The sequence below is a fragment of the Enhydra lutris genome, unplaced genomic scaffold (genome assembly GCF_002288905.1).
Source record: "Enhydra lutris kenyoni isolate GAN:26980312 unplaced genomic scaffold, ASM228890v2 scaffoldscaffold31, whole genome shotgun sequence".
In the NCBI taxonomy this organism is placed as follows: Eukaryota; Metazoa; Chordata; class Mammalia; order Carnivora; family Mustelidae; genus Enhydra; species Enhydra lutris.
The window spans coordinates 12,079,275-12,095,254 of NW_019154115.1; the positions used below are offsets into that span (position 1 = coordinate 12,079,275).

Sequence of the window (15,980 nt, forward strand, 5' to 3'; positions counted from 1 at the left end):
GCTCGCTCTTTCTCCCTCTCTCGCTCTGACAAATAAATAAATAAAATCTTTAAAAAAAAAAAAAGAAAGCACAATTAAATATTTACTCACATTAAACATTTTAAATTAAAAAACAGGACTTGTTGACCATGAGGAAACTAAACAAAAGTACTTGAATGTTTTAAGCCTGGATGCCAGAGACTGATATTAAGGTAGAAAAATGTGGGCAAGACAAGAGCAAAGAAGCATTTTGAGATCAGAATAGCAAAATATGGTTTTCAACATGATTTTGAATGTATACATAAAACACACAAGCGCACATGTGCGCACACACACCCACAAACATATACACCCCCTGTCAAGGGAGAATATATGGAAAAAATGGCCAAGAAACTACTTCAGATAGTTCTGGGTGTGTAATGAAAAAATTGGCTATAGAAGGTGAATTTAGAAGCTTTCTGATCTTGCTAAGTTTATTTATTTGCCATTGGGGTGGGGAAGAGAGGTTTCCCCTAGTGCTAGAATAGTAATTCTCAAACTTTACTGTGAATCAGAAACACCTAAAGGTCTTGTCAAGGCACAGGCCTCTGTATTGCTGGGCTACACACAGAGTTCCTGCTTCTGTAGATCTGGGGTGGGCTTAGAGAATTTTCATTTTTAGTAAGTTCCCAGGTGATGTTAATACTACTAATCCAAAAACCACACTTCGAGCATAACTGTACTAAAATTGAGAGAAATCTAGCAAACTGGTAGGAGTGTTTTTGAGGAGATGTGTCCTAAGGCATGGTATATTTGATCCAAAAACAAAACCTTAACCATTGTCATAAGACCAGCAGGATAGGGATTTTGAGATGAAGGTGATGGGATATAATCCTTGAATTCATTCCTGATCAGCCTATCTAGACCCAAATTTAGGTCCCACTCTTAAAAAGAACACATAAGTAAAATTTAAAAAAAAACTATTTCACCAATACTTAGCATAGTAGAGCTACAATGAAGGGAAAAGAAGGTCATTTTCCTCCATTCACCATCATGCATCTTTAATACCACCAGGACAGACTAGCATCTGGTGAAGCAGCATGGAATAGAAGCAGCACCTGGCAGAATATCATAGGATTGGATTTGTTTCTGAACAGGTGTGGGACTCCTCATGGGGGCTCTCAGAAATAATTAAATAGGGGATGTACTTTGCAGGAGGCTGGAATTTCTGCATAAGCAGTTGGGGGCCACAGCCAGCACAATTTGAGTTACATGGAAACACTTGATTTTAACTCACAATTTTACCACCATATCTTGAGCAGGGAGCAAGAAAAAAGAAGAAAAGGCATATATGCCCCATACCTGTGTGATCTGCTCTGACCCAATTTTGGTTCAGCTAATGATAAAGAATCTTCAAATTATTTTTAGTAGAACCATAAAAGGGTCAAATAGTTTATATAAAAACAAAGTAGTTCTCGGCCCTATCCCTTCACACTTCTGAGTGCTATTCTTTAGAACCAGTCCCATTCAACTCCTAGATATTCCTTAGTTCTTTACCTCCCATTTCTGAGTAACATGATAACACTCTGATTTCTTCATTTAAAAACTGTAGATAAGTGTTTACTGATTTATTCCTATGGGAGATAAGGATTTAGGAAGAAAAAAAACATAGGCCAGGGAATAATTAGAATGTTGATACACACTAGTAGAAAGATGATAAAGACTCAGCAAGGGGGGGAGGCTATAGGTGAATGAAATAGAAAAGGAGTGTATAATGTCAGGAAGACTTGATGGATGAGATAATAATCAGTAAATAAACTAGGGTAAAAGTCAAAGATAGTACCAACTTTTTGTCATGGTAGCTAAAAAAGCCATGATCCAACTTAAAAAAACAGAGTACTTTAAAAGAATAATCATGTTGAGAGAGATTTTTCTTTTTTTCTTTTTTTTTGGTTTCTTAAGCCTGAGGTAACAATTGGCCTGTGATTTTAATTAGGATAATGTAGCTTAATTCCTCAATTATCTAAGACTAAAAGATTTTTCTCATCTGAATTTTTATGTTATTGCTTGTACCATTCAGTATTTTTTTTTTTTTAAGTAGGCTCCACACCCAGTTTGGAGCCCAACATGGGGATCGAACTTAAAACTGTCAGATCAAGACCTGAGCTGAGATCAAGAGTTAGACACTTAACTGACCCAGGCAGGTGCCCACCACTCACTTAGTATTAATTATTAACTGAAATATTCTCAACATTTCATGTGAATATATCTTATTTCCCAAAACAGATTTTGCCCTTCCAAAAAGTAAAATCGATGTTTTACACTTGTTATCTCCCATATCTCATTCTCTGGCACAGTCAGTAACTCCATACTAAGGATACTTTTTATAGCATATTGTTCAGACATCATTTGAAAAATGGTAAAGGATACATTAAAATCTGTGATCAATATTCTAAGAGATGAAAGGTCAGGTGCCTTTAAGCAAGAAAAAGGAACTAGAAAGAATTCTTGGAAATTAAATATACAATAGTACCAGTAAACAATGCATTAAAAAGAATTTAAAAAAAAGATAAAGTCTGAGAAAAATCTCTCAGAAAGTAAAACAAAAAGATAACTAAAATAAAAGAATAAATAAGAATTATTAAAGAAATGAAAAAAGAAAATTTTCCAGAACTGAAGAACTTAAGTTTCTACATTGAATGTGATCACCAAGTATGCATCCCCATGAATAAAGCAAACCCACCCAAAAGTATATCAGATACTGAAATATCAGAACACCCAGAAGAAAGAGACTATCGAATAAACTTCAGAGAGAAGACGTAAGTTACATACAAAAGTTCTGGAGTAATCAAACTATTATAATAATCTGGAAGCTAAGAGATGATGATCGATGACTTTAAAATGAAGGAAAACTATTTCCAACATTGAATTTTATATCTAGCCAAACTGTAAATATAAAGGTAAAATAGAGGTCTTTTTTCAGACACACAAAGTCTACAAAAATGTGTTTCCTATGCCCTCTTTCTCAGGAACCTAAATAAGAATATGTTCCAAAAAATCAAAGAAAGAAGAAGACAGGAAACCCAAGAAAGAAAGCAATCAACATGGAAATGAGGAGGAAGGAACTCTAAGACAATAGTGAAGAGAAGTCCCAGGATGGTAGCTGTGCAGCAGCCCTGTAAAACAGTAAATTTAGATCAGAGTAAGAGAAGTGTTTGAGGAGGGATATACCCAAGATTAAAATGGATCTGAAAGGTAACCTCATAGGTTTGACTGGTAAGTCTTTGGTTGAGTTAGTGGTAGGTGAACAGTTAAGCAAAAAAGGAAACAATGAGGTAATTGTTAATTCCAGGAAAAACAAAAACTTTAACAAAACAAATGTAATCACAGTCAGAGTAAAATACTCAAATGGTCAGTAATAATCACATAACTCTGATCGTTTAAGCTTTGAGTACCTTATTTAATCAAAATTTTTTAAGTAATTGGGAGGTTGGAACAAGAGGAGGAAGGAAGGTATGAGAGAAAGGAATAAATCCTCATCTCCCATAAGAATAAATCAATAAACAAAATCTACAATTTTTAAATGAAGAAATCAGAGTATAATTATGTTATTCAAAAGTTCAGGTATAAGGAGCTAATGAATACCTAGGAGTAAAATGTAGAGGAATGGAGCAGGGAACTGCTTTGTTCTTAAATAAACTATTTGACTTTAAGACTGTTATATCTATCTGCTTTGTTCTTAAATAAACTATTTGACTTTAAGACTGTTATATCTATAACTTGGAGAATAATTTTAAAATTTCGGGTAGTAACTATTGTATTTTAAAATGGTATATTTGACCTTACATTTAAGTGAAGATATATATAAGCAGAAAAGAATGAGACATTTTCAGCATGTTGTCTTCTGGAATTTCTCCCTAGGTGACACTCCCCACCTCCTTAGAAAAATAGCTATGTACATTTTTGCAAACTTAAACCACTTTTCACCACTGTTCATGTTGGCTTATGTAATTCCTGACAACATATAAAAAGAAAAATTGGTTCTGTTTCTTTCTATTAATAAAATTATTAAATTATGCATGCGAGCATTTGAAACATATGAAACATTTAAAACAGTAAAAACTACCAGAGCAAGTACCAGAGCAAGTACATTTAAAACAGTGAAAACTACCAGAGCAAGTACAGGTTTAAAAAAAAAAAAAAATAGTGACAGGCTATTATTTAAGACATGTGTGTCATACTTCTTGGCTCTGTGGTTTCTGGCCTGTAAATGACCCCATCATTCAATTTATTCATATAATATACTTTCACTTATTTATTTATATTATTTTTTTAAGTAGGCTCAATGCTCAATGTGGAATTTGAATTTACCACCCTGAGATTGAGTTACATGCTCTACTGACTGAGCCAGTCAGGTACTCCTATAATATACTTTGCTATCTATTTATATTCAAGGCATCATGCTAAATTCTGAATTAACTGAAATCTCTGATATTCTCATTTGCACTTAACGGCCCTAAATACCATAAAACGCTTCATCCATCATCCAGCAGCATATATCTTATAAACTCTACAGGCAAAGCAACCCTGGAACCCCAAGATCAAGAGCCATATGCTCTGTGGACTGAGCCAGCCAGCGGCCCCCAGCAGCATGTATCTTAATCTGTTAACATTTGCAGCCTTTATTCAGGGCAAAATCCTGATTTGAACACTAGTATTTATTGCTTATAAATTGATATGGAGACCAAAAACACATAAAACTTCCAAATTCAACATTCTGAAGATGCTATTATCTTTTTTAAATTTTCCTCTTTTCCAAGAGTTGGATAAATATCACAATATTGTGTTATGCAAAAAGGTGGAAGAAGCTCCATCTTCTGTATTTTCAGGAAACCATACTTCTCAAGCAAGTATTAAAAATAGTGCAATAAGAAAAAAAATTACTAGACAGTAAAACCAACGAAGATATAAACCCTTTGTCTTAATCACCTTAGCATCCCCAGTGCCACAGTATCCAGCAATGTACTTGGTCCTGAAATGTGTTACATGAGTGAATGAAACTAGTTTGTAATTCTGTCTACCTTCTCTAAAAGAGATAGATACCATTCCATTAGGTGTCAGGTGATAAGCCTAACTACGAAGTAGGACTTGTCTTGTCAACTGTCCTATCTCTTGAGCCTAAAAAATAATGATGAAAGACTAAAAAAATAGGCGGCGGGGTGAGGGGGGGGCGCTCCTTGTCGAGAACAGGTCAGAATAAGATCCGAATCCCATTTTGTCACCAAAAAAACATCAGGCTACTCCGTCGTCTCTGAAAATTGTGTGGCTTTAAGACGACTCAATTCTAATTAGAAAACTCTTTCGAGAACAGGCACTTCCCACTGTATCCAAAGTGATAGGCCAAGTTAACAAAACCGCAAAGACTTGGCTAATTCAGGCACAAGCTAATTTATTATTACTGGCCCAAATCACCTACTTTTTTTTTTTTTTTCCTTGCTGTGCAGGCCAATATCCACAACCGCACTGACGCCTCGAGTAGGGCGAACGGTTTCACCAGTAGCTGGTGGGGAGCCCAGTTTTTCTCAGCCAAAACCCTGGGAGACTGGGATTTATGCGGTGTAGTAATCCAAACACTTCGAGTAGATTCCAGCCTTTAAAAATCTGCATCTCGTAAAAAAATTCCTTCAATTTTCCCTATTACAAGCCGAGGAAACAAATCTCCTGAGCTCTTCGGGGACGAGCTCTTTTCCAAATAACACAGACACCGCCAACTCCCCACGCTTGAGCCCTAACTGGGCAACATACAACCCAGGTATGAAGGGTCAGAACAAACTGGACGCCGTCCGCCTCGCTTTTACAGAAGCCGCGCGCGGTCGGGATGCCCCACAGTTCAACTTCCGGCCACAAAGTGAGAGGATGTTTTCCTTCTGGTCACGCCCTCCTAGCCACGCCCGCCACGCCCCCCGCCTTCCCAGCCCGAGCTCCCGCAGGCGGGCGCGCAGGAGGGGCGGAGCCCCGTGAGGGCCTCTACGCCGTTCGGCTTCACCCGGCCGCACGCAGGCCCGCCCCGAGACAGCGGATTGTGCGGTGGCGCGCGCGTGCGCGCGCGGTGCCCTCCCCGTGACGTGCCTGGCCGAGGCCGCGCAAGGGCGCTGTTGCTGCCAGTGCCGCTGTCATGGCGTCCGAGGCGCTGGCTGAAGAGAACCCGCCGCGGTCTCCTTAGAGCAAGGGGCTGGCGGCTGGGTATGGAGAGCGGCCCCGGGAGCCTGCAGCCGCTAGAACACAGGGTGGCCGCCGAGCCAGCGCTAGGGACAGGTTCTCCGCAGGAAGGGCAACCGGAGACCAGGCTCGCCGCTGGGGATGGTCCTGGAGTATGGGCGACGGAGAACAGCGGCGGGAATGGGCAGGGGGCGGCGGCCGCCGGGAGGAGCCTTTTGGACTCCGTTTCTCCTGCCAGCTCTCCTCAGGTTCCCGGACCCTGCAGCTCTTGCCCGGGCTTGGACTTAAAGGAGAGTGATTTGGAGAATCCTGCTGCCCAGAAGACGCCTCCGAGAGGGCAGTACAAGGTGACCGCCTCCCCGGAGACAGCCGAGGCCGGAGCGGACCATGGATCGGGTCCGGCTGGAGATGCCGGCCCCCGCCCAGATCCCGCCGGCACCTGCGGGGCAGAGTTGGCGGCCGCCGGGTCCGAGGAGCCCAGCAGCGCCGGCGGCCTCAGCAGCAGTTGCAGCGACCCGAGCCCTCCTGGGGAATCGCCGAGCCTGGACTCCCTGGAGTCGTTCTCTAACCTGCATTCTTTCCCCAGCAGCTCTGAGTTTAATAGTGAGGAGGGAGCTGAGAACAGGGTCCCCGGGGAGGAGGAGGAGGAGGAGGGCGCCGGCGCGGGCGCGGCGGTGTTGCCTGGGGCAGTGCCTCTGTGCCGCGAAGAGGAGGAGGAGGGGGAGGAAGCTCAGGTACTGGCGGCCTCCAAGGAACGCTTCCCGGGACAGTCTGTCTATCACATCAAGTGGATCCAGTGGAAGGAAGAGAACACACCCATCATCACTCAGAATGAGAACGGACCCTGCCCTTTGCTGGCTATTCTCAATGTTTTGCTTCTGGCCTGGAAGGTACATTCTGCAGCTTTCTTATTTCCTACCGCTTTTGGGGAGGGGGAAACGGGGTGAAGAATCTGCTGCATGTCAGCTGACAGCTTCCTCTTTTCTTTTCTCATTCACCAGTATTCTGTTCCCTTGAAATTCATTATGGGACTCCTTTGTCCGAAGAATATTCTTATATGTTATTTCGTAAAGATTGCCAGCAACCCCAGGTCTCTCTAGTGTTTAAATAAGAGCCTGATGTACTTAAGAACGACTAGGACTTACAACATCCTAAATCCTAGGATTATTTTTTTAACTATATTTTTCTACGTTTCCTTCTTACTGACCTTGTCCAATTTGCAAAAGAGTGAAGAACTGGGGAAAATTATCTTCAGAAGTTACCATCAGTTCGTGTTATCAAGAAGGAAGTTTTGATGGTTATGTTTAGTCGATTTTCTAACTAATACTTGTGACATTTCGTTGTAGATACTAAGGAAATGGTGACAGGGAAGATGTGGCCCCTTTGACAAATTCCATTTAAGGGAAAGCATTGGTCTGAGCCCAATTACCATAACTTCTTGGTTTTCAAAGATTGTTTTCATTTTATGCTTGATTTTTACTTTGGCTCTGCTTAAGTAGTTTGGCATTATTACTAGTAACCTCGCATCAGAATATGTTAAGGGGACTAAAACTATAATGAGTAAAATAAGGAAAGACATATTCAAGGTAAAGGAACAAAAAAAAAAAAAAGGAAGGGCTCTTCAAAACTTAATTATATCAAGGACTCAATGAGTTATGTATAATTGAAATGTCTTACCCAAGCTTGCAGTTTTAGGGTGCTGAGAAGAAGCGTCTGATAGCACCCATTTTATTTCCAAATTGGTAATTATATCTGTTGATAAGACGTTTCCTAGAAGAAGAAAAAAACCTGGATTATTCTGACCGGTTAGGAAGAAAATCAAGTAAAGGGAATAGTATTTATTATGTGCCTTCATTTTCCTGTTCCTAGCAAGGGCTGATGCAAAAGAAGTAAGATTAGAAACCTTAGAAGTATCCGGTATGTAAGGGCACTCAAGTGTTTGTTGGAGGCTCTGCCTGTTTTTGAAGAGCTGTTAAGCCATTTGGGGTTGCATCATTGACTTACTTGAAATTATTAAAGGACAGTGCAAGACAAAACACTGTAAGTACATAGAAATATAAATATGTTTATATAAATACAAATTTTTAGGTTATAGAAAACAGATGGAAATGTACTAGATATTCCAAAAGGGGAAATTTTTCTTTGTTTTGGCATAGTCCCAGAGAGCTTCATGGAATTTGTGGTCTTGAACCAAGCTTTTAAGGAAAAGTAGAATTTAAAAGAATAGGGAAATGGAATCCTGGGAGAGGGAAGGTTGTAAACAAAAGGGATGAAAATAGAATGGATAGAGTGTGTGTGTGTGTGTGTGTGTGTGTGTGTGTGTGTGTTTGGATGACAGAAGTGGTAAATTCATACTGGTGAATAATAAAAAAATAAGATTAAAAAGGTGAAGAGCCACTTGATGAAGGCCCCTTAGGGTCAGAGTCTGGAGTTAGACTTGATATATGGGCCAAAAGCCCCAGGTTTTTTTTTTTTTTTTTTTGGAAGGAATAACAGTTTCCTTTGGGCTTTTCTCTTCTCTTAGTTTCCATACAGTACTGCAGAAGTTCGGAGGAGCTCCTTCCCCTGGTCTGGAATTTTGGGAGATAGATGAGCATTTAATTGTCTCTTTCAAAGACGTGGCCTGATGGAATAATCAAACATTTGAGTTCCCATTATGGGTGAGGTACTAGAAATACAAAAACAAGATGTAAGTCTGCCCTTCTGTAGCTCACTATTAGTAGGGAGACAGACGTATAAATAATTACAATGCAATGTGATAAGTTCTAACTGTGCTTTGGAATTACAGAGAAAAGAGTAACGGGATGGAATGTGTCAAGGGAAAGCTTTATAGAAGAGGTAACCTAGGAACTGGGTCTAAAGGATGAGTGAGAAGGCCTTTCAGGCAGAGGGAATAGTGTCTTCAAAGATGGTGAAGCAGAAAAAGATTTGTTCTCTTTCCTGATTCCAACCTTCATGGGGAATGCAGAGGAAGAGGGGAAGGAAATGGCAGTGGCAGAACATAAAATTGATTCGTTGGGTTAGACTGTTAAAGAGCAGGCATGCTAATTAATTTAGAGGATATTTTATAAATCTGTGGCTTTTAGCCTTCTTTCTGCCTCCAGGCTATGGCTACACACAAATGTTACTCATCCGTAAGCATCAATAGGGAGACAGATAAAGAGATGCAAGGTCTGATAAAGTGGTGTTCTCTAAGTGAGCCGGGGGGCTAGATGTCAGATCTGTTTTCATATAATACTAAGATGTTATTTGTCTTTTCATTCTCATTCTTTCACAAGTGTCAGTGGAGTTTTCCAGGTTCTGTGATGTGTGGTGACATCATTCCTCTGACAGGAATGTGTGCTTATGTATTCTTCGGTTTAAAAATTTTCTCCTTTTTCATTTCTAGTATGGTAAGTATGAGTAGATAGAACCAACATAGACAAAAGCTCTTTGGAGGACTGTAATTTTTAGGCTGTAATGGTCCTGACACTAGAAGGTCTGAGAAATACTACAGTAAAGAAAAATAATAAATACATTATAAAAGTAGCTGTCAGATTTCAGAAGACCCATTGCTGGTGCTGTTTACACTTTATATTTAGCTGATAATAGGGAACTATTAAAAATTACTGGACAGAGGAATAAGGTGATAAAAGTGGTCTTGTTTGAGATTAGACTAGGGGTAAGATTGTAACAGGAAGAATGGATAAGGATAACCTTTTTGGATGGGGAATTTTCTGCCCCTTCTCTTTGATAAAGATAATGTTGCAGCCTAAATGATGAACTGATCACTAACCGGACATAGGAAATGAAGGAGACAACCCCACCTTTTCTAATCTGGGTAATAGAGATTAATTGGGTAATTCAAAAGATAGAGAATATGTTTTAGGTGGGAGATGTCAAAGTTTGGTTGTGTCAAGTTGGAAATGTCTGATAGGGGACATGATAATATAAATATCCTCTTGCCTCTGAAAGCATGGAGTAGTTCTCCGGGAAGAGGTCAAATTATAGAGGAAAACTGAATAGGGGAATTATTGCATAGATGTAAGTATGGTAGCTTACTTGCCATAAGTATGAGAATAAATGAATACTCCTTAAGGAGAGGTGAACAATAATTCTCAACTTTTTTCCACCCCAATATATGTGGTGAACTACAAATAGCCAGCTTAATTCCTTCCTGTAATTCCACCCTGTAATTCCCCATGCCCTATTCAGTAGATATAGAAAAAACAGAGGAACAAAGATTAAACTTGGTGCGGTAAAGGGCATGCTAAGCATTAAGGGTGAGAGAGTGTAAAAGAAACTAGTATAGGCATAATTTAAGATATGATGGAGAACTGGAAGTAGGACAGTGTCGTGATAGTAGTCTTGGAGAAGAGAGACTGTAATAAAGCAGTCATTTATCATTGTCAAGTGCAAAAGCATCAAGGGGCTATTGGAATAGGAAAGATTTTTGCCCAAAAAGGACAGGTGTGAGGACAAGGTTGATGAAAGTTAGAATAAAATGACTCCTTACAAGTTCTCTTCAGAGGGAAGGAATAGCAATCTCATTTTCTGAAGTAATGGAAGGAATGGGACAAAAAGGATAGAAAAGGTCATGTTAAGAGAAGTAGGGGGACCTGAGTGGCTCAATCAGTTGAGCTGCTGACCCTTGGTTTTGGTCATGATTTTAGGGTACTGTGATTGAGGGCCTGCATTTTTGAGCTCCACCCTTAGCAGAGAGTCTGCCTGTGGATTCTCTCTCTCCCTCTCCCTTTGCCCTTTGCTCCTTGCTCAGGCACACTCTCTATAAAATAAATGAATTTAAATTTATTCATTAAATTTAATTCAAGCTCAAATTTCTAATTCTGTTTCACTGACAACAGGGAAATTTACCTAAATTTATGCTGTGGAATAAATTTCATTTTGCTTCTTTAGTTTACACTATACTTGTTTTTTTTAATAATGTTTCTTTAGTCTTTTATTTTATCTATTGAAAACAATGCCATCTATAGGTATATTTGAGGTTGTGATCCATTTATTTAGAAGTGTTTAAGGGTGCCTGACTGGCTCAGTCGGTAGGTAATGCAACTCTTGATCTTGGGGTTGTGAGTTCAAGCCCCACATAAGGTATAGAGATCACTTAAAAATAAAATCTTAAGGGGCACCCGGGTGGCTCAGATGGTTAAGCGTCTGCCTTTGGCTCAGGTCATCCTGGGATCAAGCGCTGCCCCTCCTCCATGGGGCTCCCTGCTCAGTGGGGAGTCTTCTTCTCTTTCTCCCTCTGACCCTCCCCACTGCTTGTGATCCCACTTGTGTACTCTCTCAAATGAATAAAGAAAAAACCTCAAAAATCTCTAAATAAATACATAAAAATTTTTAAAGAAAAGTAGTACTTTTTTTAAAATGGTTTTTTCTTTATTCATTTGAGAGAGAAAGAGAGCAAGCAGGGGTAGGGCAGGGGGAGAGGGAGAGAGAATCCCAAGCAGACTCCCAATTGAACAGGGAACCTGGAGCAGGGCTCAGTCCTAGGACACTGAGGGATCATGACTTGAGCCAAAACCAAGAGTCAAACGCTCACCAGACTGAGCCACCTAGGCACCCCATATTACTTTAGTAATAGAGGGAATCCCTACTTTATCATACTTTTTTCTTTTTCTTTTAATGATTTTATTTATTTATTTGAAAGGGAGAGCAGAGCAAGGGAGAGAGCACACAAGTGGAGGGGAGAGGCAGAGAGAGGGAGAAGCAGGCTCTCTCCTTAAGCAGGGAACCTGATGTGGGGCTCTAGCCCAGGACCCTAGGATCATGACCTGAGCTAAAGGCAGATGCTTAACCAACTGAGCCATCCAGGAGCCCATACATATGTTTTCTTTTAGAAAGAATGTTATAGGTTCTGAGGCTCAAACACTGAAAAGTACTTAAGTAAACTTAAATACATTGTGACTGAGGACAGATAGTTTTGTAATAACTAATGATTATGTATCTAATCACTATGTAGCATTTTAGTAGAAGAATGAATGTACTGTTCTGAATCAGGATGCTGGAAGCACATCTCCATAGCCATTTTGGGTAGGCAGTTCTTCTTCCAGTTTTTCTTTGCTTAATAGAGACCATCTCCTACTCCCAAGTCAAGGGAGGAATGCCAGGATTCTGAAGCAAGATTTTTTTTTTTTTTTATATTAAGCTGGTTTCTCCAGACATTAAACCTAGAAAATGAAAAATAAGGATCGATATATTTGATGCTATAAAAAATGAAAAAGCTGAGGGGCATCTGGGTGGCTCAGTCAGTTGAGCTCTAACTCTTGACTTCAGCTCAAGTCATGAACTTGGAGTCATGAGATCAAGCCCAGCGCTGAGTGTGGAGTCTGCTTAAGATTCTCTTCCTCTCTTTCTGCACCACAGCCCCCATGCATGTTCTTCTAAAAAAAATAATAATAATAATAAAAGCTGAAGGTTAAAAAAAAAATAACAAAATTACTCCTCCTTTCCCCCCAAAAAAACCCCACCAGGAACTAAACCAAAACACGCTATAGGCTGAGGGAACTATTTACCAGATTATGTGTCCATTTGTTAATTTCTTCATTTATAAAGAGCCCTTATAAATTAGAAGAGATGAGCAACCCAGTAGCAAAATGAGCAAAAGCCATTACCAGAAAATTCAGAGAAGTACAAATGGACATCATCTCTCTCATTACCACTTGCCGAGTAAGGCACCATGGAGGTAAATGTCTTGCCTAGCAATGAGTTTTTACTCTAGTTCTCCCTCCTTCCTTGACAGCTTTTCTCATACCCTTTTCAGATACCTATCCTTGCTTCGGACTTGGTTTTACTTTCTTTTCTTTTAATTTTTTTTTTTTTAAGATTTTATTTATTTGACATAGAGGAAGAGAGAGTGCAAGCACAAGTAGGGGAAGTGCAGAGGGAGAAGGAGAAGCAGACTCCCCACTGAGCAGGGATCCTGTAGTGGGGCTTGATCTCAGGACTCTGGGATCATGACCTGAGCTGAAGGCAGGTATTTAACCGACTAAGCCACCCAGGCCTCAGGTTTCTTTTTTCTTAAATTTCCTGACTTGTAAGAACATTGCAATCACTCAATTTTCTCTCATTTCCCTTTTCTTTATGTAGGCACAAAGCTCTTTCGAGGCTTTCCAAGTGTGTTTATTCCTTGTAAAAGTGGAAGAACAGATGGTGAGCCAAAGATTCCACTTTAGCCTCTGCCCACTTTTTTTTTTTTTTAATATAGCTCTTGTAAGAAGAGAATAATAACTTCACACAGAGGTGTTTTGTTTACACAATAGATGCAAGTAACACTTATGAGGCTTTCATTTTCAATCTCTCAAGCATTAGGATTGGATTAGTATGTCTGGATTTGTGAGATAAAGTGAATGGATACAGGCTGATGACAGTATGAATAATGCTGGTGGCTCTAGAAGGTTTGTTCTGTAGGTAATAGCTTGTCCTATTAATGTTGGGTTCATGGGGCGCCTGGGTGGCTCAGTTGTTAAGTGTCTGCCTTCTGCTCAGGTCATGATCCCAGGGTCCTGGGATTGAGCCCCTCATTGGGCTTTCTGTTCCACGGGAAGACTGCTTCCCCCTCTCCCACTCCCTCTGCTTGTGTTCCCTCTCTCGCTGTATCTCTCTCTGTCAAATAAATAAATTTAAAAAGAAATCTTTAATGTTGGGTTCATTTTCTCCTCTTTCCTTGGTCTGAGTGGTAACTTTCCCATTGTCTTGTCTATGTTGAGTCCCAGATAATGAACATTTGAGCATAGATGGGACCAACAATCACAGAGCTTTGAAAACTAATAGTACACAGTTATTTTTATGACATGCATTATATACGCATTTCTTTTTAATTTTCTCAATCCCATCATGAAAATCCTTAGGTAAATATAGTTCCTATTTTACATATATACAAAACTGAGGTGCATAAAGTTTAAATAACTTGCCCAACTTAAGATTATCACCCACTCCAGAACTTAAGCTATTACTTGGGATATTTAGAAGTTAAAATTCAAGATGCCAGCACATCTGTTGGACAATAGGTCTGGAACAAAACAGGTTGGAAGAACCAGTGATAAAGTCAGAAAAGCAGAAATAGCCTTCTTGATTCCTTAGAACAAATCCTGAGGATCTGGTAACAGTTGCTCTTTATACAGACTCTGTCCATTTTTAGCTCCCTATACTTTATCCCATGTCCTCTGAATTATCTGACACTTCCAGCTTCTGGATGTGAATGAGCTGGAGTGGATGAGCTTGCATTTCCAGTCATAGTTTATTAAATACATTCTTTGATATTTTCATTAATTAGTAACTTCTATCTCTACTACCATTACTCTAGTTCAAGCTACCTTCCTCTCATCTGGATTACTTCAGTAGCCTTCACATTGGTCTCTTGCCTCACGCTGTTCCCACCACCTTTTCAAGCAACTAATGCACAAGTTTTGTTGTCAGTTATTCTTGGGGTAGATTTTTCAGTAGCTAGGCTTTCTGAACTTCTTAAATATAAGTCCACTGTAACATTCTTCATTGCTCTGAAACTCTTGAATTGCATGTAAAATAGGACATCCTTGAAAATCTAATATATGTGAATGTTTCTGCAGTTTCTGATGGTTTTAAATAGTTTTATTTATTTTTTTAGAGGGGGAGAGGCAGAGTGAGAGGGAGAGAATCTTTTTTTTTTTTTTTAAAGATTTTATTTCTTTATTTGGCAGACAGAGATCACAAGTAGGCAGAGAGGCAGGCAGAGAGAGAGGAAGGGAAGTAGGCTCCCTGTGAGCAGAGAGCCCAATGCGGGGCTCAGTCCCAGGACCCTGAAACCATGACCTGAGCCGAAGGCAGAGGCTTTAACCCACTGAGCCACCCAGGCGCCCTGATTTTAAATAGTTTTAAATACGCCTTGGTATTACTCTGAGGGTAGGGTCTAAATTAATGGTAAAGATTGATGGTGAATGTGATTCAAATTGACTTTTCTAAGTTGAAGATTATCTCTTATAAATTTTTCCTGACTTCGAATACTGGTAAGAAGCAGGGAGATTTACTAAAAAATCTGAATTTTGGTATTTTTAAGTATATTATTCTTAATTAATAATAAATAAATTATTTTTAATAAATCAATTAAAAAAGAATTATTAATAATAAATGATAAATAATAAATGAATGATACATATAAAAAGTTAGAATATGAAGATGATGTGTAATTTGCTGGAGCCAGAATTAAGGCATGTTGAAAGGATCCTTAAGTTTTTTAGTCTTTATTTGAAAGAGGTTATATTTCTTCCCTTTGATTCCCATTAATACTTCTAATGTTTTAAAAAATAATTTTTTTACAATTTTGACTTAAAAAATCATGAATGCTATATGATTTAGTGTATATTTAAAATTAGAAGAGCACCTGGCTAGCTCAGTCCATAAAGCGTGTGACTCTTGATCTTGGGGTCAAGAGTTTGAGCCCCATGTTTGGGTGTAGAGATTACTTAAAATAAATTTTTTTATAATTAGTGAAATTTAAACTAAGAGGAAATTGTATTATGTAGTTGTTCCACTTTACCATAAGGAATGCAGAAATAGATTGTAACACAAGAATCAAATAATTCATATACCAATTAAAAATGGTTGCCTCCTGAGTTTCAACTCAACTTTGTTTTAATGTCAAACTAAACCTCATAGTTCTGAAGCAGACATCATTTCCTTCTACAAACTTAACTTCCCTTACCAAATTTCTCATTTATATGTATTATATGAATTTTAGTTTTTAGAATCTCCTGAGTCTTAGAGTCAACCTCAGTTATTCTTTCCCCATTTTCCTCCACTTTTCTTTCTTTCTTATTCTTTTTTTTTTA

General features: G+C 39.2%; 1 protein-coding gene across 2 annotated transcripts in view; it reads left to right on the forward strand.

Annotated features, from left to right (window-relative positions):
• The first annotated feature begins 6,187 nt into the window (after window positions 1-6,187).
• LOC111153356 (MINDY lysine 48 deubiquitinase 2) overlaps window positions 6,188-15,980 on the forward strand; it is a 74,414-nt gene continuing 64,621 nt past the window's right edge. For both annotated transcript variants that reach the window (XM_022512341.1, XM_022512339.1), the window contains exon 1: window positions 6,188-7,067. In XM_022512341.1, coding sequence (XP_022368049.1) covers window positions 6,204-7,067 — 864 coding nt within the window. In that variant the 5' untranslated portion in view covers window positions 6,188-6,203. The remainder of the gene's footprint in view (window positions 7,068-15,980) is intronic.